The sequence below is a fragment of the Podarcis cretensis genome (genome assembly GCF_951804945.1).
Source record: "Podarcis cretensis genome assembly, chromosome: 9".
Classification (NCBI taxonomy): domain Eukaryota; kingdom Metazoa; phylum Chordata; class Lepidosauria; order Squamata; family Lacertidae; genus Podarcis; species Podarcis cretensis.
In genome coordinates, this window is record NC_137178.1 from 37449914 (window position 1) to 37477544 (window position 27631).

A 27631-nucleotide genomic window follows, 5' to 3' on the forward strand; every position below is an offset into this window, starting at 1 on the left:
TGAGCTCTCAATAAAAGAGGAATAAATGCAATGAATATGAAGGAGCAAGGTTTTCAATTTCACCCGCAAGACTAATCTAGGAACAATAAAACAAAAATGCAAAAAAATCCCAACCCTACAGACTTAATGTGATCAGTATTGTTAAATCACAGCCACAATCTTATACCACCTATTCTTATTTGAAAGTAAGTTCCGATAAATACATACAGTGCTTTTTTTCTAAAAAAATGTTTAAGGGTACTCTCATTTTCCTACTCATATTGAAATTGTTGTTGTTTAGTCATTTAGTCGTGTCCGACTCTTCGTGACCCCATGGACCAGAGCACGCCAGGCACTCCTGTCTTCCACTGCCTCCTGCTTGGTCAAACTCACGTTCGTAGCTTCGAGAAACTGTCCAACCATCTCGTCCTCTGTCATTCCCTTCTCCTTTGCCCTCAATCTTTCCCAACATCAGGGTCTTTTCCAGGGAGTCTTCTCTTCTCACGAGGTGGCCAAAGTATTGGAGCCTCAGCTTCATGATCTGTCCTTCCAGTGAGCACTCAGGGCTGATTTCCTTAAGAATGGAAACGTTTGATCTTCTTGCAGTCCATGGGACTCTCAAGAGTCTCCTCCAGCACCATAATTCAGTGTAGATTCACAAAATGTTTAGGGGTATGCGTACCCCTGCACCCCCCCCAGAAAAAAAGCATTGAATACATAGCTTTTGAGTGATTCATGGAATCTGGCTTTCAACTTGTTTAGCAGCTGCTGCTAAAGCATAATCCATGTATACAGGTGCCATGCCTTTTCTGTATTCTACCCACTTTACAGTGGTAATAGCCATATGAACCTCACCAAGTGCCTCTTGAAAACACTAAGTCCTATGGTTGGCTTTCTATCTTATGCATTATACAGATGGCAAATAGCAGAAGAAGAAAAATGGCAACTCATAATATGCTTGAGCTGTATAAAGTGTAGCTGCCTGTGGAGTGCATACCACCACAAGGCAAATAATCTTTGAAATGGTTCTTGTTGTGTGGTGAATAGTACATTAAGGCCACTGGACATTTAACAAAGAAAGACATATGCAACCAATTATACACAGCAGTAAAAATTACATTAAGTGTTTCAAGTTCCTTCTGCAGCTGAGAGAGAGGAATGTAGCCAATTCAGTGATGAACAGAACAAAACGTAAACCAAGCCACTTTCTGGAATGAATCAAATAACCAAGCTAGCAGTTAGCCACTCCATACTGAGTGATACATCTCTTTCAAACTCAGATAAAATCTCTTGTTCCCCTAGCTTGGTAGAGCTGCAGTAAGGAAATCCCCTTTCTCCCCATTAGAAGGAGTAAACAATTTAAACAAGCATTGAATAAGTGTTATGCTCAGAGGCTCTTGTGAGGTATCAATAACATATGCAAATAAAATAACAATGCAATAGGTCTCCTAAAGGGTTGGAAATAATCAAGGAAGAAAAGTCCATTATGCATTTAGTCACAGTGGCTATATGCAACCTCCAAGTTGAGAGGCAGTACACCACAAAGTACTTGCTTCTGGGTTTCTCAGGAAGTATCTGGTTTACTACTATGGGAAATGGGATGCTGGACTAGTAATTCTTCTACATTCGTACCTTGGTTTTCGACCAGAATGCATTCCAGGAGTCCATTCAACTCCCCGGAACCGTTCAAAAACTAAGTCGCGGCTTCCAATTGGCTGCAGGGGTGTCCTTCAGCCAATCAGAAGCCGCACCAGACGTTTGGCTTCCGAAAATTGTTCAAAATTTCCGGGTTTCACTTCCGGGTTTTGATTGTTCGGGAGACAATTTGTTTGGGAGCCAAGGCGTTTGAGATCCAAGGTACGACTGTATTTCATTTGTACATTTATCTAGCTGCTCCAGATCTGGTTGCCACAGGAAAGAAGGCAGACAAAGACAGAGACAGAGACAGAGAGATGAGGGCTCCAACCTGCACGAAACATTTAAAGCAGTATCATATCACTTTAAACAATCATGGCTTCTCTCAAAGAATCCTGGGAACTGTACTTCGTTAAGGGTGCTGAGAGTTGTTACACACACCCCATTTCCCACAGAAAGCTACAGTTCTCAATTCCTCCTCCTAGGTAACTCTGGAAAATATAGCTCTGTGAGGGGTATAAAGGTCCCCTAGAAGCACTCAGCACTCTTTACAAACCATAGTACTCATGTTTCTTTGGGAGCAGCTATGACTGCCTAAAAAGCTGGTCATATTCAACTAACTTTTATTCAGAGTAGATCCACTGAAATTAATAATGACCGTAATAACTTAGGTACATTAATTTCCATAGGTTTCCTTTGAGTAAAAGTCAAATGCAACACCCGGAAACAAATTATACAGCTTGACAAATATTTGCTGTCATCTCTCTCTCTCATATTTTTCAAGTTCAATTCAAGGGGAGCAGGCTTTCTAGAGCAAAGTTTGAAAATTTGAGTTCTAGTGCTTGTTGGTATGGTGCCAAGATAAAATGAATATGCTTTACTGATAAAAATTAAAAAATGCCCCCTTCTATTGGACATAAGTTCATTTATCCTACTCAACTGATATGCAGATTTATATGCACCTCTGTCTCTAAAAATATACATTTATATATTGCCAGGTGTCATGCATAAAAAGAGCTTATATAGTTTCCAAAATTAATATACCTAACATTTGGAAGGAACTAATCTCTCCGTCCAAATCAGTCATAAGCTCCCTCATTTGAAAAGCCTTATTTGTACATCATTTGGATATATTCCCAAAGAAGGTAACTGACTAAAAGGGGTAAGGAAATGCTCTGCAAACTTTCAGGGAGAAGAGATAGAAATGTAGTGATCCATTTTCCTTCTTAATCCTGTCGAATTAAAACACAAACCAATAGTGCCTCGTGGAGCAGGAGTGTACACAACTTGTGATGCATAATGTAGTTTTCATTCTGCTTCACACTACATCCTCCAATTCACCCCCAAATTCATAGGCAGGAAGCAAAACAAGTAGGCTTACTCAGTCCCTGATTAGGAAGACACAATTCTCTTCACTTCTAATGATCAGGTTGCGAGTTCCACTGCCTATGTAGTCAAAATGGCACCATCCACACTCAACAGGGAATATCAGCAAGCTTGCAAGAACCACAAGGTTTACAGATGTACCAAACAATCATTGGGGGAACAGAAGGGGGAAAACATCCCAAAGTACTTAGTGGGCATGCTCAGTAGACAAGAAATACTGGCAGACTGCTAGGGAGAGAAAGAAGAAAAGGGCACAGGGTGGGGAAGAATGGAATACAGCGGGCTCGAATTCTGATCAGGGATCACTCCTATAAATCCCACTTGTAGGATCTCACTCATGGGCTTCCATTCATTTGCCTTGCTGGGTCTCCTGAGGCTTGGTGCCTGGCAGGACTAGAGCAGTTTGTAGCTATGTGGGTCGCACGTTAGCCACATTTCTTCCTCTTCTTTCCCAATACCTTGGCTGCCCGTAGAATACTTCTCCATTAGTGAGGAGTTATAACCACCCAGGGAGAGGGTCTCTTGCCTGTGGCTTCCCATCTCTGTCAGCTCTTCAAGGAAGCCCACCAAGCACCTACTCTATTATCCTTTTGTGTCAGACACTGAAGTGGATCAGGATTTTAAAATTCTCTTACACTCTGCTGTTTTGATATTGTTTTAATGTTTTGTGGTATTTGTTGTATTATTATTGTGTTTTATTGTTTCAATGCAATGTAGATTGCCCTTGGGGTCAGCTGATATAAGGAAAGCCTCAAAACAAATGACACAAATCTCCCATTGCACACAGATACGTGTTGTTCTAACTGTGTAGCAGTCTATACAATGAGTGACTCAATGCACCACTCAGAAACTGGCTGCTACCCCCTCAAAAGTGTTCAGACCAAGATAGCTTATTTATATCTTACTTTATTGTTCCAGTTGTTCAGCTGAAGGACTGTGCCCAGCACATGTCATTTTTTCCCTATAGTGCAAAGTCCTTTCATAACACTGCAAGATGAACAGAGCAAAAATGTATGACCTTTCAATAGATGGCAAAGAACGGAGACGGTAACTTTCAGAAGGAAGAGGGAATGGATTTTTCAAGTCAAATTGTCAGAATAATTATATTTTGTTTACCAACACCCGGTATTTGAAAACAAATAACCCTGAAGTGCTAAGAAGAAATCAGAATACAATACAGTGGTACCTCGGGTTAAGTACTTAATTCATCCGGGAGGCCCGTTCTTAACCTGAAACTGTTCTTAATCTGAAGCACCACTTTAGCTAATGGGGCCTCCTGCTGCTGCTGCACCGCCAGAGCCCGATTTCTGTTCTTATCCTGAAGCAAAGTTCTTAACCTGAAGCACTATTTCTGGGTTAGCGGAGTGTGTAACCTGAAGCATCTGTAACCTGAAGCGTCTGTAACCCGAGGTACCACTGTACATTCCAAGAATCATAGAAGGGACCCTGAGAATCATCTAATTCTAGCCCAACCCCCTGCAGTGCAGGAATATGCAGTTGTCCCTTGAAGGGATTGAACCTGCAACCTTGCCATTATCATCACAACACTCTAATACAATACAATTGTTTGATGTAGAATAAAAATGCATTTAGATACTTATAGTTTATTAACAGATATTAGATTAAATATTAAGTTTCGCAGAACATAAACAACAGTGACATTGTAAAATAAGAGCTACTGAGAACAGCAACTCAATTGTAGATTTTACCTAATCATGCGCTTGACATGATCCTCTTAAAAGACTGCACTGAACAGACCACAAAGTTTCACTATTTCATTGGATACTCATTTTAAGTCTATTAATTGGTATATTGATTGTTAAATTCCACTCTGATCATTTTTATTGTTTTTGTAAAGAACTATGTAGAATTTCTGGTTTTAGTATGCTGGCTGTTTGGCCATAATAATACACATTCATTCATTCAGCAGTGAAGGCCAATACTTTGAGCCTCGACTATTTGAGGGAAGATAAAAGAAAAAAGGAGCAGGGCATGCCAAGCAGGCATAGGACTAGGGGAAGGGGGGAGAAGAAGAAAAATTAAATTTTGATAGGTTTCATCAGTGAAGTTGCTTTTCGCCTGTCACTGTTTTGCAGGTGGAATATAATCACATACTTGCACATTTAGGTTGTGCAAAATTGCAAGTATTTGTCACTCTCCTGCATCAAATCTGCCCCCTCCTCTCTGAAAGAAACCCAGGCTTTCTGCAGAACAGAAAAGTGAACAGATAAGTATGGGCCAGCAATTGCTTGGTGCTATCTGATATAACCTCCATGCAAAGAAATGAATTCTCAATAAACAGTGAGTGTCACAAACTGATTTGTGGAAACAAATCAAAGTGAGCACTCAATAAACAGATAAATTTGAAAAGAACAAGTTTCACATTCTTCTGAAAATGAACTATTAATATGAGATTAAGTATTCCACTTCACAACAGCAAAACAAAAATTAGCTTTGGAACTTCTGAAGCTTTCACAAGCTTTCTGTTTTGTTCTATTGTGAAAAAAAGGGGCTAATCATAGGCAGACATGGAACACCTAGGTGATGTGAAGAACTATAACTTAGATTCTAGCAAAAACTTAGATTCTTCAAACCACAAATCTTCTCAGCCAACAGGCTAAAGACAGATCCAGTAACATAGTTCCAAACCTTGTCTACAACACTGCTTTCAAGCCTAGGGGTGGTTTAGTAGACAAGGCAACTTGTGCCAAATGGTGTTGTGGTTTTCTGATATACTATATAGTCCAATGCCCACTGGGGAATGCAGTTGAACAACCTGAATTGGTTTCAAAACTCAGTTTAAATGTTTCCTTACCAAAGTTATTCACTTCCATATTTCCCAATGCACTTTTTGTTTCCACAATTTAAAAAGGGCTTCAGTGCTATAATTGGAAGTTTTTTTAAAAGATGCAAACCAGTTAGAAGGGGAGAGCTTGTTGATAGGAATTCAATATTAAAAGGATGTAACATTTATAAAGTAGAGCAAATGATTTTTTAAAATTTTTATTTTTAGCTTCATAGAACTCTTTGCAAACTACTTGCTATGCTGTTCCTTTTTTATCCTTCCTCCTTATTTTACCCTTCAGGGAGAGGGCAGGGACAAGCAAAGCTAGCAAGAGACCAAAAGTCAGAGAGTTGCACTTTGCCTTAGTCACTTTTCCTGCTGTCTATTCCTTGATTGCTCTGGAACGGCAGTAACAGAATGGCAGTTCAGAGTTCACAAGGTCTGAATGAATTCCAGTGGCCAAGTACATCCAAGCAGACATTATTTTTCTGACACCTCTAATCTCAGCACTTGAACTGGCAGTCTATGGAATTCTACCTTTCTGCTCCACCATGCAGATTAGGAGGTATCAACTACTTAATCAATAGTTAGTAATAAGCAGTGCTTTTTTTCTTTAAAAAAATGTTTAGGGGTACTCTCATTTTCCTACTCATATTGAAATACTGCCCCTCGATATGGCCAAACTTAGATTCACAAAATTTTTAGGGGTATGCATACCCCTGTGTTCCCACAGAAAAAAAATCACTGGTAATAAGAATAATATTACAACTAGTACAGTGGTACCTCGGGTTACATATGCTTCAGGTTACATACGCTTCAGGTTACACACTTCGCTAACCCAGAAATACTACCACGGGTTAAGAACTTTGCTTCAGGATGAGAACAGAAATCGTGCTCTGACAGCGTGGCAGCAGCAGGAGGCCCCATTAGCTAAAGTGGTGCTTCAGGTTAAGAACAGTTTCATGTTAAGAACGGACCTCCGGAACAAATTAAGTACTTAATCCGAGGTACCACTGTATAGCTGTAAGCTCCACAAAATCAAGTGTGAATGAAGTTAGTTTGCTTGTGTGAGAGAGACAATAAATTGCACCATTAAATGTTCAAAAGTGGTAAATACTGATGAATAGTACTGAGTTGGGAAGCACCCTGGAATTTGGAGGCTAAAGGACCCTCAGCTGGAGAAATCCTCTTTGGAGGAACCAACAGTTTTCAGAACAAAACATCACAGAGGAGAAACCTGTGTCAAGGGTCCATGAGACAGGTCAAGAGGATTCAGAACTCTCAGGGGAGACAGGAACACAACCCTCCCCCTCATAAGCCAGGTAGCCCCTTCTGTGTTTCAGAGGCAGATGTCAAGTGGTTACCAAGTACTAGGAGAACAAATAATATTTCAACTGACTAGCAAATAATAGACTTGCTCCTAACTACCACCAGGAAGGCCCAGAAAATGGTACGAAATAGTAAGGTATTAAAAGGAGATTTCCAAAATGTCAAATTAACACTGTATTTCCTGGTTTTGAAGATCTGAGTTCTCATTCACAACCTTCCCACTCCAAGGGACTTTTTATGGCATTATTTTTTAATATTAATTTTGTAACAATTCCTTTAAAAATATTTGCAAAAAACATAGCTGCACTTCTGTAAATCAAGACCTTTATTCTAATTATTCAAAATACTGGAAATAATACACCATTAAAATGAATAGATTTCCCAGGATGTAGTTTTTATTCCAATCAATTCCACTTGTAAATCATTTAAACTGCTTCAAAGAATGGAAAAAAATATATCTCTAAATTCATCTGGCGGCGGGAAAGCCAAGAATTAAACATAAAATAATGATAGATACAAAAGAAAGAGGAGGCTTTGCCCTGCCAGATGTGCAATTGTATTATGAGTCAGCTTGTTTGTGTGGGTTAAAATAATGGATTGTATTGGGCAATGCAGACATTTTAGATTTAGAAGGTCATGATTTAAAATGTGGCTGGCATGCATGTCTTTGGTATGGGAAGGCTAAAATCTGTAAGAGTTTTATGAACCACATTCTTAGGAAGAATCTGTATAGGGTCTGGGAGAAATATAAAAATCTGAAAATGGCTATTTCCCATTGAAGCAATTATAATTAAGAGAGTTAATATGGACAGACAATGGGCAACTTACAGGGAACGGCTGGATTTTACACGTGGGGGGACCCAAACTAAAATCAATAGAAAACTTAAGGAGCCACATTACGGATTGGTTGCAATATTACCAGATATACAACATGTTTAAATTAGATAGAAAGAATGGATTTCTGGACCAAAGCTCACAATTTGAAAAAGAACTCTTACAAAATAAGGATAAACCTCTACCTAAAATGAATAATTTTTCATTAGAATGGGAAACAAAAGGCGAGCTAGTTAAAGCTTCAGTGACACTGTGCAATAGATATAGGACACAATATAGATCTTAATCTCTGGGAGAAACTTTGGAAAAGCGACCTGAAATTTACTGTATGTTATTCATTGGAAGAGAATTATTTGAAAATGATTCATAGATGGTATCTAACTCCAAGTAGGTTGGCTAAGATTTATAAAACAGAATCAGATATGTGTTGGAAGTGTAAAGTAGTGGAGGGAACCTTTTTGTACATGTGGTGGACATGTAAATAGGTAAAAGTATATTGGGTAATAATTTATAATGAATTGAAAAAATTGTTCAAAACTACTTTCCCCAAAAAACCAGAGTTCAATTTGGTGGGAATAACCCAGACAGAAATTCCTAGGTGTCAGAAAAGGTTATTTATGTATGCAACAACTGCGGCCTGTGTTTTGTTAGCCCCAAAATGGAAAGTGAGCGAGGTCCAGCTAAAGAGGATTAGCAACTTAAGTTGACGGAATACGCAGAACTTGCAGATTTAACACATAGAATAAGAGCAAGAAAAACATACCGTATTTTCCCCTCTATAAGACGCCCCCATGTATTTTGGGGGCCTCAAAATTTAGAAAATAGGGTGGATTAAGCTTTGGAGGAGAATTATTTGGGGGGAATGCCGAAAATCACTCACCCGCCAGAACACACCACACAACTGCTTGCGTCGCTTACAATTGCCACTTCCAATCTCGGGCTCGCGCTTTGTTCCGGCGGGTGAGCGATTTTCAGCATTCCCCCCCAACAATCAAGTGGCCAATCGCTGCTTACAATTTCGGGCTCGCACCAAAAAACCGTTCGCCCATCCCCCCTCAGAACTACCTGTGTATAAGACGAAAAAAAGCTCATCTTATACATGGAAAAAATACGGTATATTAAAAGAAGAGTGGAAAACTTTTATTGAATATATGGAAATTAACTGTATACATCTGAAAACGCTGGCAGCACTAAGATAAATTCAACAGAGTAAATAATTTTTGATGAATGTAAAAGTGGAAAACTGATTTGAATGGTTATAGTAAAATATGCAGGAATGTATGACAAATAAAATGAACCACGGAAGGGTAAGAAGGGAAGTCAATGGATATTTTTAAAATTATCTAAAAACAGTAACAAAGCACTGAAGATAATGCAACTTCAAAATTTAAACATGTCGCACCTCTGAAAAGTTATCAAGTGAACAAAATATCTTCTTGGCTATTATTAATGCAATATGTAATATTGTGTTAATCATTCATAATCCATAGCAGGTAAACTAAATACAAATGCAAAGCATTTTGTTTTTAAGGGGGGGGGAGCAGGAAATGTAACACAGGAATGTTTTTTAAAAATTAAGCATTGTCAAACCTTTGGGGTGGAAAACTCTGCATGAGAATATATAGACAAACTGTAACTGGGTTGCTGGACATATGTTGGTAAACAATTCCTATTCCATTTCCTCTTACTAATGTGTGTGTGTAGATGATACAAAATCCAGTCTTATAAAGTATACATTCTTTAGTAAGTAATACATAAACATTTTTAAAACTGATGGCAGATGGGCTGCAACAATACAAGTCTCAATATGAGAATAATGAAAGCCCAGTTTGATTATCGTTTCTTTCAGAACTCAGGTCTTACATGACTAGAACTCTATGATCGGTAACATATTTTGAGAGAAGTTATTTTCTTTCTACCCTTCTTATCTCAATCCATTCCATATGCTGCCAGACACAGTTAAGAGGAAAGCCACACACAACCTTAACTCTTTCTTTCCTGGCAACTTGAACAACAATTCAATACAATCAGCAACAGTTGAAACACCTAAGGATCAAATGGATGGCAAAATAAACTCATGGAAAGATCAGTCATATTGCTGTGCATATTTTAGCAAAAGAAGCAGCAAGGTACCTACCGTGTCTTGAGATTTATCCTTGACATCATAGACTGTTAGTTTTATTTTAGTCTCCTCATAGATAGGGTAATCCGGTGGGAACGTCACACCAGTCAGAAACAGTGGGTCTCTTGTTCCCTGCATAGCACAAGCACATAACTCAGATTTAGCAAGGTAGCAGCTGTGTGCCATGCTATAGTCAGCTATGGTCAATGAAACAATAGCCATGGGATCTCCAAAGGCAAGAGTTTTTGATGCAGCAAAAGCAGATTTGGATTGCCAACTGCAAGAGCCAGAGATACAAAGTGTAATAGCGCAGACATTTAACTCAGTATAAAGAGAGACGTTTTGAGATACAGAAGTTGAGTTCATGACCACAAACCACCCCAGGCAACTGTGTCACCGTATACTACGAAGCAGTACTCCTCTAATTAGGAACAGCCATTCAGCCATTCATTCATAATCCAAGACATATAAATTCACATGCACTCCATTTAAGTAGTCACATGTTACAATTCATGCAAAAGAATTGAAAATATGGGAAGCACTAGGGAAGGCCATAAATAGCTGTGTGGGAACCGTAAGCTGGAGTCACCAAGTTTCCCAGCTTTATATACAGAGCTTCATGTCTCCCTCCAAGTTTCTGCCTTTTATCTTCATGTATGGTTAATCATAGAATTGCAGAGTTGGAAAGGACTTTGAGGGTCATCCCGTGCAACCCCCTGCAATGGACTAGCAGAGAGAAAGCGCTGTACAACTTGACTGCCTCTGCAGCAAAAATCCTTAAGTCAGGAAAATAAATCAAAACCACATGTTTGGCTATGAAGCAGGGCAGAAACAGGCTGTGAACAATGACTAGATGACATTTTGACCTTCAAGGCTAGTATCTTGGCAAAGGCATAGGCATAGCTTGAACAATGTTTGATTTATCTATTTTTTTTTAAAAAAGAATCAATAACCTTTTCATTTTAAGAAGTATTTTCTCAACAATGCAAGCTAAACTAAAAACTGATTCATAGTTGAAATGCATAGGCTTGTAGTATGATGGAAATAATTCCAGCTAGGCTTATCAGGGTTTAGTACTAGAACCTATTTCTAGCACCCAAGTCTTAGCCATGGAACAAGCGATGTAAAAGAGAGTGCCTTTAAGTATGCAATGAATGCCTTTGCCTCACCACTGAGTAAAGTAAGTGTAGAAAGCCACAGCTTGGCTGGAACTAGAGTTTTCAAGGGCAGGAAGTATGACTTTAAAAGAGATTTTAGACCCAGCACCAAAGGCTACACCTTGGGTGGTGCTCAGTAGGTTTTGCAGAATCAGCTTTAACAATATTATTTTAAATGACACTTTGTGTTTAATATAGCAGGGCCGGTGTGGCGTAGCAACTGGAGTGTTGGGCTTCAGTGAGGGAGAATTTCCTCAGCCAAAAAGGAATATGTGGCCATGGGTCAGTGAATACATTTCAGCATAACCAACCTCACAGGGCTGGTGTAAACATAAGAAGAGAAGAAGAGGAGTTTGGATTTGATATCCCGCTTTATCACTACCCAAAGGAGTCTCAAAGTGGCTAACATTCTCCTTTCCCTTCCTCCCCCACAACAAACACTCTGTGAGGTGAGTGAGGCTGAGAGACTTCAAAGAAGTGTGACTAGCCCAAGGTCACCCAGCAGCTGCATGTGGAGGAGCGGAGACGCGAACCCGGTTCCCCAGATTACAAGTCTGTCGCTCTTAACCACTACACCACACTGGGGCAGGGAATTTACATTGTCCTTAACAACTTGGAGGAAGGGCAGGATAAATTTTGCATGAAGAACTTAGCTTGTTGATGTAGTTAGTACCGCCAAATATCACATTTCCTTCAAGTTAATTGTTGTTGTTCTTCCACGCATAAGATACTCAGGGTATGTAAAAGCAGAAGTACTCCATTCTTTAGCCTACTGACTGTTCAGCTACTCAATGTTGACCTTGGAAATAACACTGGAAAGCAAACAACCTAATATTCGCTTGTGTTGTGTAAGGTGGTGTTCCTTCTTCTTATCCTTAATCACTAAAATGCATGTGTGTGTATATGCATGTCCACATGTATATATGTGGGGGGTGACCTTGCCCATTTTGGCCATGCCCACCATTGGCATGTATCCCCCAGAGGATGGGATTTCAGTCCTCTGGCTGAAAAAGGTACCCCACACTCCCTCCCTCTCTCTGTCTTTTTAAAAGAAATTGCAGTAACATTACCATCATGGAAGAAGTTTGAAAAAAAAACTTTTTGTATTTAAGTATTTTCAAATATATGTTTTTGAACCACATTTTTCATCTTAAAGCTCTATGCAGAGAGGTCAGATATAAATGTAACAGCTGCTTCGCTCTTAATGAAAGTGATAAAAAAGAATACCAATACTGTAAATTTATTTATAACTTGCCACAGACTTTTGCAATAAACCAATACCATACAATAACAGAAGAACTCTTGTTTAGGGTTCCAGCCAGCCAGCCAGCCATGCATTTCCTGCAAGATACTATAAGCTAGCAGGAGCTCAAGCAAGCCATTCTACTCTCCTTCTCCCACCTACATTACATTCTTCTTTTACAAGCAATTTTCCTAGGCAAAGAAACCGTTTTCACCAAATCTTTTGAGAGTTGTAATTGTCAGGGTTTTATCATTGCTGTCTTCCCCTGCTGTGTATTTTTCTTACTGAAGGTGTTTACTTCATGCTGTGATTAAAAGAAGCACGAAACTACTTGTCCACAAGCACAGGGGCTTTGTATGTCTTAAGAAGCAGTACCCTCTTGCGCGAAGATGGGATTTTGCAAAGTAGTCTTGTGATATTGCATAGTGGTCTTGCAGATCAATAACGTTTTTTTAAAAAATCCCACTCAGCTGTATTGTTTTTAATTTGCTTCTAGCCTCCTTTGAGGGATACTGGTGGCATACAAATGGAAGAATACATGAAAATAAAATACAGAGTTTGAACATATATAGGGTTCTGTGTAGAATGTCAGCCAACTCTAAACTCTAATAGGAAAGGGTTCGACTGATGCCTGAACAGTCTGCTACAACAAATGCAGTGCAACACGCCAAAACAGTCTGCACAAGGCCCATCCTGCTGTGTTGCAGGCTGTTTGAGTTACAGCTTTAGTACTGCTAGCAGTTCAAGTCACGACAGCTAAATTTGCAGCCGGAAGACTGCTCAAAAAGCATTCCTTTGATGCATCAGGAAACTTTCTTTAATAGTGAGAAGCTAATTCGGATGTAGTTTCACAGAATTAAAACCTGCTTCCTTCCACAACGTATCCTAAAACTCCTTAACATGAATATTTGGTAACAAAAAGTAAACTCTTGTTCCAAGAAGCAGACAAAACCAAAAGTCACCAGGGCAAAGCCACACCAGGCAATGTTTGCTGCAGAAAGTTATGCCTACAAATATTATCAGTATAAACCGTAGAACGCATTCTTCATGAAGCACAAAGCCCTGTGTTTCGGATGACATAGTTCATTGCAAACATACAGCATGCTAACATTTTCTTCGCAGAAACTCCGTATTTTAAAATACTTCTACATTTGGGGGGGGGGGTGTCTTAACATCAAAGGAGAAGCAATAGTTCCCCAGAGCATTTTGTAGCGTGTCTGAAAAGCCAAACAACTTTTTATGTTTCCTTCTGCAGAAGCAGAAGTTTCACAAACAAGCAAATGCCAGCAACTCCCCTCTCCTCCCCTGCTTTGTACTGGCTTAGAAAAGAAAAGAAAACTTAGCGTTTGATGACTAATGGTGATCGAACAAAGAAAGGAGCTCACCTCCACAATTTCTGTGCTGGTATATCGTGTTGAAGACTGTTCTCCAGGTTGAACCACAGTGATCTGCACAAATGTATTCAGTTTTCGATCACGAGTTGGAGCCACTAGATCTTTACATGCTGGAAATGGCACAGGAGAGAAGGGGAGGGAAAGTGGGGGAAAATCTCTGTAAAAACAAATCAAAGTGAACACACCGTGGCAAGGCAGACTGAGCTATGTTTCAGAGTTAAATTGCAGAAAAGCTTCAGCTGATTTAGCAGAGGAAGTCCCTTGGAAGTACCTTACAGAAATAGGAAGTCACATGTTGAAAGCTAAATTGAGTTTTCATTTCCACTAACCATCTATGCAATTCCTGCAAGGCTTTCCTGTGGAACTGGTTCAGCTCTTACATATGAACGTACTAAGCTCCCACTACATGTATGTGCATATGTGCACATGCACACAGACACACACACTTCATATATGCAAATTTACACACACAGTAATTCAAATTTCTGCCCCCACACCCAAGTATCCTGATGGATAAGCTTTCAAATAATTTGCCATGAAATCATTCTCAGACACCCCAACTTAGTCACCTTTTATTTAAACAAACTGCATCATGCTTGACCGTTTCAGGGAAGTCAAATTAAATACTGCCACTGGCTATGTTGATTTATATGCTCCAGTAAGACATTATAAAATTTCTTGGCAGGGCTAATCACAGGGTGAAGATTCCATTTTTAAAGCAGTAGAGAACACAAATGGCAGGAATTGACAGAGTGTGTTGCCAATTTTATTACCATGCAGTAGCACTGCAGCTGCAACTCTATTTTTGAACAGGTTACAGGTAGTGTCTTAAGGTGACGCTTCTGTTTAAGGGGAAATTGCAATTTCTCAGCATATAAGTTACTGGAGGAAACCTGCTATAGAAGGAGTTTTATTCAACAGCTCAGAGAACAAACCCTTCCCATGAACAACTAAGCAATTCATTTATTTTTTAAAGTTGGTAATGCCACAAGTCTACTCTCCATTCCACCCCTCCTGACACAGTAGGGGGGTAATAGTGTACTGTTAATAACTCACCTACTGATGTGAATGGGACAGCTAACAGTCCAGCAGCTATATCACACACATAGTTCCTAAGCTTTACAGAGAGCCACCCCACCCCCTCAAAAAAACTGAAAAAGGTCAAACTAAGCCAACCATGGGGCAACCGTTACAACTATATCCTTGGGGAGCCAAACAATCTATTGATTCTCATAATCTCCACAAAGGTATCCCCAAAGATTCTGATTTCTTAGGAATTGATTGTTTGTTTTTGCATATAGATTTAACATTAAAAAAAGTTAATATAAAGAGGGCGAATCTCTCTGCTACACCTCATAACTTTAAATCTAAAGTTACATGGGTACAATATCTGACCAGCCTGGTGAGGTTACTGTGTAAAGTGCAAGACACAGGAAGTGCAAGAGGAACTGTGACCAGCTTTCCAGGAACAACCAAGAAGCACTGAGTAGACAATCATTCAACGCAAGCTGCAAGTCCAGAAAACTAAGCAAATTAAGAATACTTAGTGTATTTGAATCCTAGAAAACCATACAGTAAGTCCAGTGACTGTGCAAACTGAGGATGAATTCAGATACTCAGCTTAGTCACGATATGGAAAGAGGACACTGTATGGACACATTGCTTGAATGCTTTATCACATCCAAAATAAGAGGAGATACTATGCATTTACAGCTGGACTTGCCTGAAACTGTTTCCTGTTGTGATCTCGCCACTTATCTGTGATATGTCAAAGCACACTTAAGTGAATGGTTCCAAAACAAAGACAAATAAAATAAAAGAAAGGAAGACGGTGAAGTCAGTGGTTTTGGTAGCTGTCTTTTCCTATCTATATTCATAACATTTTACTAATAGCGCCGGGAGCTGGTCCACTATTCCTCAGACCTTGTGGGGGACTGGACTATATCCCGCAGCTTCCTCTGGACCTGGAGGAGGAACGCACTCTGCACGTGCAGAGCACGTCTCGGTGCCACCCGCTCGCCAGTGTTGTTGACAAGCAGCGGCCGCTTCATTGGCCCGTCCCGGTGGAGCTCCCTGGCAGCGTCATCCGAGGCCAAGTCGGGGAGCAGGTTGCGCACGCAGAGCGCTGGGCAGGTGGCGCACAGCTCACCTACAGCTGCTCCACCGCAGCCGCTGAGCGTGCCACCAGCAGCAGTGCTGAGCCAGGCACCAGATGCAGGGTCAGCAGGTGTGCCAAGCTCCAGCTGAAGCCCCGCAACGTGCCCGTCACGATGCCCATGGTGCGGCCCAGACCCACCGCCCGCCCACTGGCCTCTGTGTCCATGGCCGTGCTGGGTTTAGCTCAGCAAGTGGGCGGCAAGACTTCCTGCAGCCAATCCAAAGCCATGCCAGCATCACGGAAGTCAGCCTCCGTGCGGTGAGGCACCTGTGGCTTTTTTTCAAGGAAACGCCGCGCCACGCCAGTTTAGCTCAGCACGGGGACTGACCAAGTGGGTGGCAGAGTCCGTGGGCTGGATTTACGAGCCTGGTGGGCCGCATCCGGCCCCCGGGCCATAGTCTGCCGACCCCTGTCCTACAGCCTATAGGAAATTTCTTTCTAGAGAAAAGAAAATTATGCCCCAGGACCTAATTGAGAAGACACCCATCTGCTTTTCTCAAGAACGACGAGCCCATAAACAATCATCAGTGCCTCCAAAAATGCTCTTTGGAATCCAAAATGGAACAGACTTTGCTCAAACCACCATATGATGCTATGATTCTAAGATTAACTGCAATTTTATTTAAATCACTAATATTTTAACATTTTCATTTCTTTGAAGCTTCAATAATTTGCTCACAGGCTGGAAGGTAATAAAGATAGCCCAAAGCTGCCATCTCATTAATTGGCCTAGAATGTCAGATAAAAAACTCATCCCAAGGCCAATAAAAACTGCCAAGCCACTAATCATCTTCCACAAATCAATGGCTTATGTGAATGCTGAATGTCACACTCAAAAAAAGGTTTCTGATCCCAGCAACCTGTGTAGAATGTCATATTCTGTTTCAGTTTGTTTAAAGGTCAAGCAACACTTATTTGCTCATAGCAAAATACTGACCATGCTTAAAATGTTTTATTTCTATGTTGGCTCACAAGTCAGTTTTATCCCAATGTAATAAAAAATATTAAATATACTTCTAGGCAAGTTATTGTCAGTAAGCTTACTTTCTCAAATACACTTAAGGCCATGCTCTATCAACAGCCACTTATATGACCAGGGTAGGGAACCTGTAGACTGCCAGGTGTTGTTGAATTATAGCTCATGACAACCCTGACCATCAAACATGCTGGCTGGGCTGATGGGAGTTGAACAATACCTGGGAAAGACACAGGTTCTCCACCTTGGCTTGGATTCTGACTGCCTTGTGTATAAGCTGAAAATGCTTTTGCCTTTGTGCAGAAGGGTCACCAGCCTCTACCACAGGAAGAAAAAGAGGGAGTGGTTTTCTTCCCCCTTCATCTTTGTGGTTTAGTACACTTCATACACAGTACAGCAGTATGTTGAGTTACCTATGGGAGATGGAACTCTCGCAAGCGATAAAACACTGCTCTCTTTCCTGGCTAGCTCAGTCCAAGTTGCAGTGGGTTGTTGCAGGCAGTTGTCAGGGAGCTGGGAATTCTTCCATGGGAAACATTCCTAGCACCCCAAATTTTAACTCAGATGTGCTCCTTCATGTGAAAACAGAGGGATTTTAAGGAGTGCTAGCAACCCACATAAGGATTCTGGGAAGGATTCTGGAACACACACACACACACACACACACACACACATATATATATATATATATATATATATATATATATATAATTGTTTTTTACACATGTTTTCCAAACATAACATCCCATTTTAAACAACATAACAGACCTTTGGCTATCACAGCCTAGGACCTCCATCATCCTCGACTGATGGTTTTCTAACTTCATTTCTAATTTTGCATTTTATTATTATACTTATTGCTATAAAATCCAAATCCTAAACAAACTCCTTCTTAGTCCTCCTTTGCAGTAATTCATATAGTTCTCCTTACAAAACGTCAATGTCTTTCAAATATATCATGAATTTCTTCCAGTCCTTCTGGGCAGTCTGGTCTTGCTGGTTCTGAATTTTCCCAGTTGGATTCTGGGAGGTATTTCCAACCTTATTGGGCAGCGAAAGAGAAAGTGTTCCTATTGTACCCATAGCCAATACCCACTGTCAGGCCAGGGGTAATGCACTATGATAGCAAAGGAGCACATGGAGAGACTTTTGTGAGAGTTTTATTCATAAAACCCATAAAATTCCTTAAACATACCTCAATTGTTAATAAATGTAGCTAAGACTCTTGAATACAGACTCTATGGTCTCAGGGGAAAAACCTTCAGAATTTGGCTTAGACAATCAACCTGTGAGCTATAGTGTTTAATTTTCTAAAATGAAAGGAACATGCTAAAAGGATGTAACTGTTGGCCAAACCTACCAAAGCCCTCACCATTGGCTTCAATGAGAGATCAGCTGCCATTTGACTCCTTCCCTCTGAAACTGTTTCTGTCCCAGAACTGCTTTGTAACCTGAGTTTGCTCATTTCCTCTTCCCTTCCCTTCCTTTTTTCCATATGAGCCACACCTTTTAGAGTAAAAGCTAAAGGACCCTTGGACGGTTAGATCCAGTCAAAGGCAACTATAGGGTGCGGCGCTCATCTCAATTCAGACCAAGAGAGTCGGTGTTTGTCCACAGACAGATTTCTAAATCATGTGGCGCAATGGGACATCATGATGAGTGCCAGAATGCATGGAAACGCTGTTTACCTTCGTGCCGCAGCAGTACCTATTTATCTACTTGCACTGGTATGCTTTTGAACTGCTAGGTTGGCTGAAGCTGGGACACAGCAACGAGAGCTCACCCCATTGCACGGATTCGAACTACCAACCTTCTGTTCAGCAAGCCAAAGAGGCTTAGTGGCTTAGACCACAGCGCCACCTACGTCCCTACACCTTTTAGAGTGTAAGGCTGCAGGCAGCGACTATGTACAGAACAAAGTAAATTTTAGGTACTTAAAAATTATTTTAAGAAGTAACACCAACAACCCCACCCCCCAGCAATCATGAAAATATTTTCCCCAGTAGAACGCCCTGATGAAGCCAAGGGCGTCTTTGCAAAATAATGAATGTAATCTGAGGAACAGAACCCCATTAGAACACAAACCATCAAAATAAACAAAATTTGCATTAATGGTGCAAGTTAGTGGAGTGATACATTTGTCCAACTGAATGTAAATGTTGTAAAGCTTAGCCAAAAACAAATTTAGGCCAGCTTTTGAAAAATATGTGAAATAAGTAATACAGTGCATAGAACAAATCAGAATGCTTTTTTTATTAAAAAAAACCCCCCAACCCTGTGCTTAAACAATTTAATGCATAATAAATAACTGAAACCATAAACTTCTCCAAGCCCCCACTCTCAAAACACTGAGTCCCTTTCTCTTTGTTATTATATCTTCACTTCATCTCCTTTAGTCTGAAATGTTTGTCAAAATCCCATCCCATTATCTGCTGCATCACTCCGGAACATCAGTGATAAAACTGTGTCTCTTAAAAATGGTTGAATCCCAGCAGGACCCTTCCAGCTGTTAAATAGCTTTTCAAGCTCAGATATCCACTAACTTTTCACTGAACAGTGGTTACTCAAAATACTTCCCTCAAAATATGCTTTTTAATCCAAAACAAACAAGTAAAACTTATGACTGAAAAGTCTTCTTTCGCCTACTGGCTTTAGAAGAAAAACATCATAGGTCACTATCCATATATCCTTGCCTCTTTAAAATCTGAGCTTCTCTAATGGGCTGGGCTTCTCTAATGAGCTCAAGTTAGAATCATTCTGCAGAAAAGCAAAATCTAAAAATAAATGCTGGTATGAAAAGCATAGGATAGAAGTGATCCTTTCCTTCTATTGGTCCAGACAAAAAGATAGATCTGGAACCAATGGGTTCAAATTACAAGAAAAAATCATTCCCTCAGATGACTGTGTACTCTCCATCATTTGAGGCTTTTAAGAAGAAGTTGGATAGCCATCTATCAGGGATACTGTAAGAGTGGATTTCTGTATTGGCTGGGCTTGGGCTAGGTGACCTTTGAGGAACTATTACAATAATTGGGCGTTTGGAAGGGAAAATACACTACCCAAGAATATTGCTATGTATCATACAGTATAGAAACAGGCTTAATGTAATTTTAATGTTATATTTTATTATTTTATGCATGCTGCATCCCCACTTCTGGATTAAAAAGTGGGAAAGAACGCAATCTATCAAATATAAGGCTAAGGCTTAGGATAAGGTTAAGAAATTGTATTACCTGAAATGCAGTATACGTCATGATGAAATAAGATGACTTCTGGCCTTTACAGTAAAAGACAATGACTACCCAGCTACTAAAATAATTATGGAAGCAAAGCTGCAAGCCCAACCCTACTAACCTAGGAGTGAGGCCCACTGCATTCAATGGGACTTAATTCTGAGTACACTTTTTGTGGTTTGGATTGCTGCCAAAGTTATGAAAATGTAATAGCCAGCCATTCACTAAGCAGTTAGTAGGTTGTAGAATAAATCTGGGCACAAGTAATCCACACGTTCCTTCTATCTAAACAAAGCTAACATTATTATTCATCCTAATTCTGGTCTTAATTCCTGCCATTAAATTCACATTGCATCATACTGAAATATCTGTTATAATTGTATAACCTAATACCGAAAGAAACTAATGACAAAGCTTGCAAAGTTTGTAGGTTTTGAAGAAATGACTCAATGTTTCTGAAAGCACTGGAATTCAATTCAACAAAGCAAGGGAAGGTGCACTTTTTACAGGAAAAAAGTGCTTATCTAATGCTATGAAGACATGTTCAGTTAATAAGTATGCTTGACTGATTGAACATTTTAGCTATGCTACATGTACTTTAACAAAAAGAATGGCATGTACCAATTAATAAGATACACTTTGCCAAAGAGACATTCTGTTTCAAAAGGTAACACTCAAGAAGCTGCTGTACCTTGAAATTAAAACCCTTCCTATAAATAATTTTTACATGAACATATTAATTAGTTCAACATTAAAAATCCTATCTTTTATAGACCTGCATATATTATAAAGGTTAGAATGCGTAAGTGTTCCAGCCCCAAGTTTGCAGTGTTTAATAATAAAAACGTCTGAGCCAGATCATCAGTAGATTAAACAAACCAAACTGCTTCCATTCAAGGTTTTAGAGATTCATTTACAAGGCCACTTGATAAAATGGCTGTTATATGACTCTCTTCTTTTCAGGGCTTTCTAAAGTGGAACGTCATGCTCTTTATATATTATATAATTTATCCAACTAAGTTCTACTCAGAGTAGACACAATGGATGTTAAGGTTGTCATGCCCATTGTTTCTGTGGATCTACTCTGAGTATGACTTGGCTGGATGCGACCTATCAACTTTAGTTTTATACAACATTTAAAGTTGTGTCTTACCAAGACTGAATTCAAGTTTTGGTTCACTGACAGTCCTCTGAAGATCTGTTGGTAAAAGAGTATCTAGTTAAAATATATACGGTAATAATTCATACACTGGAATTTTATATGACAAAGTATACTTAGCATTGTACCAACGGTACCTACAGTGAGCTGCAAATCAAGATGCAATGTTTCACCACATCTACTTTTTTTAGAGACCACTGTAGTCGATCAACAAACAACATTTTTTGTGTTCTAATGAATCACAATCATAGTGGGAAAGCTATCCTGATGAAGTAATTGTTATCCTGTGCACCAGTCAAAGAAAATTGGCTATGTCATTTACATCAAATTTTCTCAGAATGCAAAGCTCACTGCTGCTTTTTTCAACAAATTATTACTTCACCAGAATGGCTGGACATGTATTTAGAAGGGCCACATGACTAAACTCAGTGGAAACTCAGTAAACATCATAATATTTCCATAAGACTATCAGTGCAATGATATCAATGTCTACAAGAAGCAAACCCCATTTAATTTAATCAGGCTTACTCATTGCCTAAACTTATGTACTTGGAATTAACTCCCATTCATTTCAGCAGAACGTACTTCTATGCAACCAAATTTAGAACTGAGACTACCTGTCAGTTTGCATTTCTTAGTACAGAAAGTATTGATCTGATGTATAGAGATCTTTCCTGTTCTACTTAGTTCAAGAGGGTTCTTGAAGCTTGTCTGTGTGGAAAAAAAAGATTTCTGATGTTTGGGTTATTCCTTCTGGGAAGCTGAGTACAGCTGGTTTATACTGGTTGTGTTATCTTTTCTGTCAAGGTCATGCTGACTATAATAGTCATGCCAGGAGGAGCCTGGGTTTCACTAACTTTCTCTTTCTATCTCTTTGTTCTGGTGTGGTGTTTCTGTTCTGTATGCTATAGTGTTAAGGTTTAGTCTTATTATATGTTCTTGTTAGTTTAAAGTAAGTCTGCTGCAAATGGATTTCTTATGGACTGTGCCAATCCTGAATGTTATTGGATTTGTGACCATTATGCTCATTTGCCTTCAGTAGCACTAAAGCTCTGCTGGATGAAGTACAATTGTCTCTGGTCTATTTTTTGGAAACTCTGCAATGTGTTTAGGTTTTTTCTTCCATGCATAATGACACTATCCATGGATCACAATCCATGGCATGTTTATTGGGGTTCCCCACAATTTCCCTTGGAATAACAGAACCTAACTCACAACCACAAGGTTTTTGAAACTCCCTATAATTGCAAAAGAGGCTTCTTATGTGGTATGGAGGACTGCTGTCTTAAATACAAGCCCTGCTGAAAACATGGGAGTTGCTTTAGCCTTAGCTGCCCATAGTTAGCCAGTGATGCCAATTCATTCAGCTCCTTTCTTCTTTGACAAATTTATATGATGTTGCCTTATGATTCAGAAGCATGATCAAAATTATGACAGGCGGAGTACTATTTCTTGGAGTTAAAAAGGTAAAGGTACCCCTGCCCGTTTGGGCCAGTCTTGCCAGACTCTAGGGTTGTGTGCTCATCTCACTCTATAGGCCGGGAGCCAGCGCTGTCCGCAGACAGTTCCGGGTCACGTGGACAGCGTGACAAGCTGCATCTGGCGAGCCAGCGCAGCACATGGAACGCCATTTACCTTCCCGCTGGTAAGCGGTCCCTATTTATCTACTTGCACCTGGGGGTGCTTTCGAACTGCTAGGTTGGCAGGCGCTGGGACCGAACGACGGGAGCGCACCCCGCGGCGGGGATTCGAACTGCCGACCATGCGATCGGCAAGTCCTAGGCGCTGAGGTTTTACCCACAGCGCCACCCGCGTCCCTATTGCTTGGAGTTAGGATACCTTAAGCAAGCCTGTCTCTCATTCCTGGTTCCCATTTCTATAATGAAAGTGTTAAACTAATGATCTGTCTCTAATTACTTGTTATAAGGGTAAATACAGTATCATACTTTGAACATTAAATGTCCTGTAGAAATACATGCAAAACAACATTTGTACGCAGCATCTTAAAAAAAAACACCACTACAAAGAATAGATTAACTGACAGCTATATATCTGCCTTCCATAGGAAGCAAGTTATGCAAGCCAGAAGCAAAATACATTATCAGTATTATATTAACATGCCTGTCTACAACAAAAGAGAGGGGTAACCTGTGCTCATCCAGATAATGTTTCACTCGAATCCCATCAGCCCAAGGCAACACTGCCAAATGGTTAGTGATTATGAGCACTGGAGTAGAATAACACTTGGCAACAAAGATTTCTAATCTGCCTAAAACTGGCCATTCACAGAAGAGAGGATTTCCACCAAAAAAAAGTATTAACAGGATTAAGGTCCAATAAACAACATGCTTACTTGTAAGCTTAGACTCTGCAAGATTGTCTGCCTGTGCTGATGGAATGAACTGATGTACTTCATCTGCTGCTCTTTCTTCCTTGATTTCCATGATCAGTCTCTGGAGCTGCTCGATTTTATTGCGCAGACCTTCAGAACTTGCCTCTCCGAGAGCCACAGCCCAAGATTCACAGTCAGACCTTGATGCAGCTTCAAGGTAAAGATCTGGTTCTCCACTCTGAAACTCTGCACTCAGAAAACATTGACACACTTTCATTAAGACAGACATTAACAGATGTGTTTTTGAAGATTAGGGCAAGACTGATGCTTGCAGTGACACAGAATATCATACAGCTTCTCCTCTTGTGTCACAGAAGCAAATGAAATCAAGCTGCTGCTCTTCACATTCAGCACAACACAAAGTCCTCACTGCACAACTGGATCTTAAAGCAATTAATGTGTCCCAAAACTAGGTGGCAGTATCATTAAACTGAAATTTAGAATCCCTATCTGATGGCTATCTGGCAGCTTAGCCGGTAGCTTTCAGGGAAACCAGCTTAAGTATGAATTTGATTTAGCAGGGTCAACAGGCAGAATTCTGTCAAATGGACTGGTGGGATTCATTAAAGCAAAAAGTGTTCATTATTCTTTTTATTAGAACTGCCCTTTACACTCAGCTGCCCATTCACTCTTGTCAGATTACTGTTCATCAATACCTGGCAACAATTTAGAACAATCAACCAACAGGTTATATGGAAAGGCTTCTGGCCTCATAGCTACCCATAAGTAGCTGCTGCAGAGCCTGATAGAAGTCTAGTTGTCTCTTGGGTTCACAAGGAAATTCAAGTAGCAACTAGGATCATTCATTTGATTGGAATTCACAAAGGAAACAGTCTCTAGGCATTTAAGATTCTGCCATGGAGACAGTTTCATTTAGTTGCAAATTCAGCATGACATTTAGTGCGGTACGGACTAAGGGGAGGGGAGCAAATCAATGCTACTTTAACAGAAGACACCAACTGATTTAGCTATATATCTGAAGGAATAAAACTGGTAGCTGTTGGGTTTTGAAGCTGAACACTGAAGCTAGCTAAATAAAAATTGGTTCTCAATATTGTATCCCATTCTTCCAACATTCCACTGTACTTGCAGGGTCCAACTAGATGTGATGAGGCATGTGTGGTTTTGATCCATGAATCTCTCCAATTCACAAATAAAGTGTGAATGAATGAATGAATGAATGAAGCCTATCAGGGATGTGGAACCTATGGCCCTTCCAATGATGTTGGAATCCAGCTCTCATCAGCCTCAGCATGCATGACCAATGGTCAGGGATGATGGGAGCCAAAGTCCAACAAAATATGGAGGGCCCTAAGATCCCTATCCCTGCTTTACATGAAAAGGAGTATTATGGGGTGGATAGGGAACAAAAACCCCAACCACCCACCTTGCTGTGCTCCATTCCTTTAAGCCAGGGATTGAGAACATCTAGTCCACAAGCTTAATTAGGCCAAGCACAAGGTCCTACCAGCTCATTTTCCCAAACCACAAAGCTGCTGCACACCCAGCATTATACATACAGTGGAGATGCAACTGCCAATGCCTTAAAGTACACTCTTGACACTTTGAAGTCCCAACAATTGCTGGGACTTCAAAGCATGTCATCTTGATGTCATGTGGCTTCCCTTGAGTTCCATAGGGTGAAATAAACAGGCTGTTAAAAGAAGGCAAAACCTGCTACTGACTCCTGGCATCTGGGTAATGGTGTTTCAATACATGCTTTCATTTCCAACCGTATAACTGCCAACAGTCCCAGTGACTGACAATATTCTTTAAAACCATACACATTTTTGTCTTTGTGTTTGTATCCTTCAAATGTCCAATAAAGCTTGATATTGCCATTATATGATATTGCTATTTTAACCGTATTTCATCATTTTATGTCCGTAAGCAGCTCAAAGAATGATGTTATTGAGCAGAATAATAAAAACGATACCACCACTTGGGGTTGAGTTTATGACCCTACATTTACTCATGCTTTCATTTACTGCTGTTATTTTAATGTTGCTAAATGTTGTTTGTTATTTATTATAACAGACTGCAATTTTATAATATTGTTGTTCTACTGATTGTTTTGTAAGCAGGGGGATGCAGGAGCAGTGTGGTGCAGTGGGCTGCAACAGAAAGGGGAATGACAGAAATTGCACGGGGGGGTGTCCACATGTAGAATAGGCTTCCATTTGAACAAGGGAGCCTCTGGATGCCTGCCAAAATTCAGCTGAATTGAAACCTCTTTTAAAAAGAAGTTATACTGTGAAATTTTCATGTAGGTATTAAGAGAGTGAACTTGCTTATTCTGCATGAAATATATACTGCACATACATTACCCACTCCTGACAAGCTTCTTCTAAGGGCCAGAGTAGCCATGATGTTAAATATCCCTTTGCATTTAATGTGCACATTTTATAAAAATGCAAATAGCAACCCCTGGGGGTAAGCAGCTGATCATTATTAGGTTCAATGTTCTTCAACAACTCTAAAGAATGGAAGCTTCCTTCAAGTAAATGTTTGCTGTACTCATACATTTTGGCTCCTGAATAATAAAAAAACGGAAGTGAGTGTTCCGGTTTTTGAACAATTTTCGTAAGCTGAATGTCTGGTGCGGCTTCCATGGCTTCTGATTGGCTGAAGGACACTCCTGCAGCCAACTGGAAGCTGTACCTTGGTTTTCGAACTGTTCTAGGAGTCAAATGGACTCCCGGAACGCATTCTGTTCAAGAACCAAGGTACGACTGTACTTATTCACTTGCATGTACATACTGCTTCTGATGAGCTCTAACTCCACTTGCATTATTCTGATAACTGGAACTAATGTCTACAGCAAGAGAACATTTATTTTTCCCCCTTTTACATTAAGTTGCAACATATGGAAGCAAATTGACTTTACTATATTCTTCCATGCTGGGTGCATGCTAAATGAATCATCCCATTGCCTACATGAAGAAAATATTTGGGTTCCAAATCTAGTTTGGTAAAACTGAAATCAGAATATAAGACTTTATGGTCCGAATGTTGTTTTATTTCATAAAAGTCCACAATACCTTTTATTATAGGCACACAGCAGGGGGTTTATTTCTGCTTATACCACATAGCTAATAAGAGTGTTTGCCAGGACTGTTTTCACTGCCAACAACAAGCCAATGGAGAAGACACTGTACACAAATTAGTTCAGATGTTCAACTGTCATTTGTTACAAAACATCACCCGCAATATGGGGCTTCATGGACTGTCAAGTTTAAAGAAGATAGTTGGCTAATTAAAAACATAATAATTAGTAGGCCTGTATAAGGAGATCATCCATTCAATCACACATACAATCACTTGCTTCATGTTAGAGTCAAGGCACACTGACCATGCAGGGGAAAGAAAGCAAAACCCGAGGCACATTCATCATAAATTATCAGAAAGCGCTTGTTTAAAAATGCATTTTCTTTTATGATTATTCTAGAAGTAGAAAAATATGTAAATTAATACGGGGAAGGAACATTGAGAGAAATAATTACAAATAGCAAGCAAATACTTAGTCGCATGATTGCTCCAAAGATCAAGAATGTGAGGATCTGCCTGATCTGCATCTTGTATAACCAATATGAGTGGATTACTAATGTCATGTTGTCATGCCTATATTCTTACTTAAGAGTCAACTTCTCCTACATCAGCACCTATTCATCAGGCTGTTTCCTAAACAAGGCAAATGCACTTAAACAATGCAGAGTTCAATTATCTCCCCAAAAGGAGGACACAAGCTATCCAACCTCTACATGCTCCACAGGGCTTCTGCAATGATGGCCCTGCACAAACTGTGCTCAGGAGATTAAATCAATTACTATAATAGACATGCCCACACAA

The 27631-nt window shown here is 39.9% G+C and overlaps 1 protein-coding gene across 5 annotated transcripts in view; it reads right to left on the reverse strand.

Annotated features, from left to right (window-relative positions):
• Positions 1–27631, reverse strand: part of INPP4B (inositol polyphosphate-4-phosphatase type II B) — a gene marked incomplete at its 5' end in the record, with an annotated part of 285439 nt that overhangs the window by 129459 nt on the left and 128349 nt on the right. For all 5 annotated transcript variants that reach the window (XM_079989479.1, XM_079989481.1, XM_079989482.1 and 2 more), the window contains 4 exons: positions 10086–10202; positions 13856–13974; positions 21385–21429; positions 23744–23968. In XM_079989479.1, coding sequence (XP_079845605.1) covers positions 10086–10202; positions 13856–13974; positions 21385–21429; positions 23744–23968 — 506 coding nt within the window. The remainder of the gene's footprint in view (positions 1–10085; positions 10203–13855; positions 13975–21384; positions 21430–23743; positions 23969–27631) is intronic.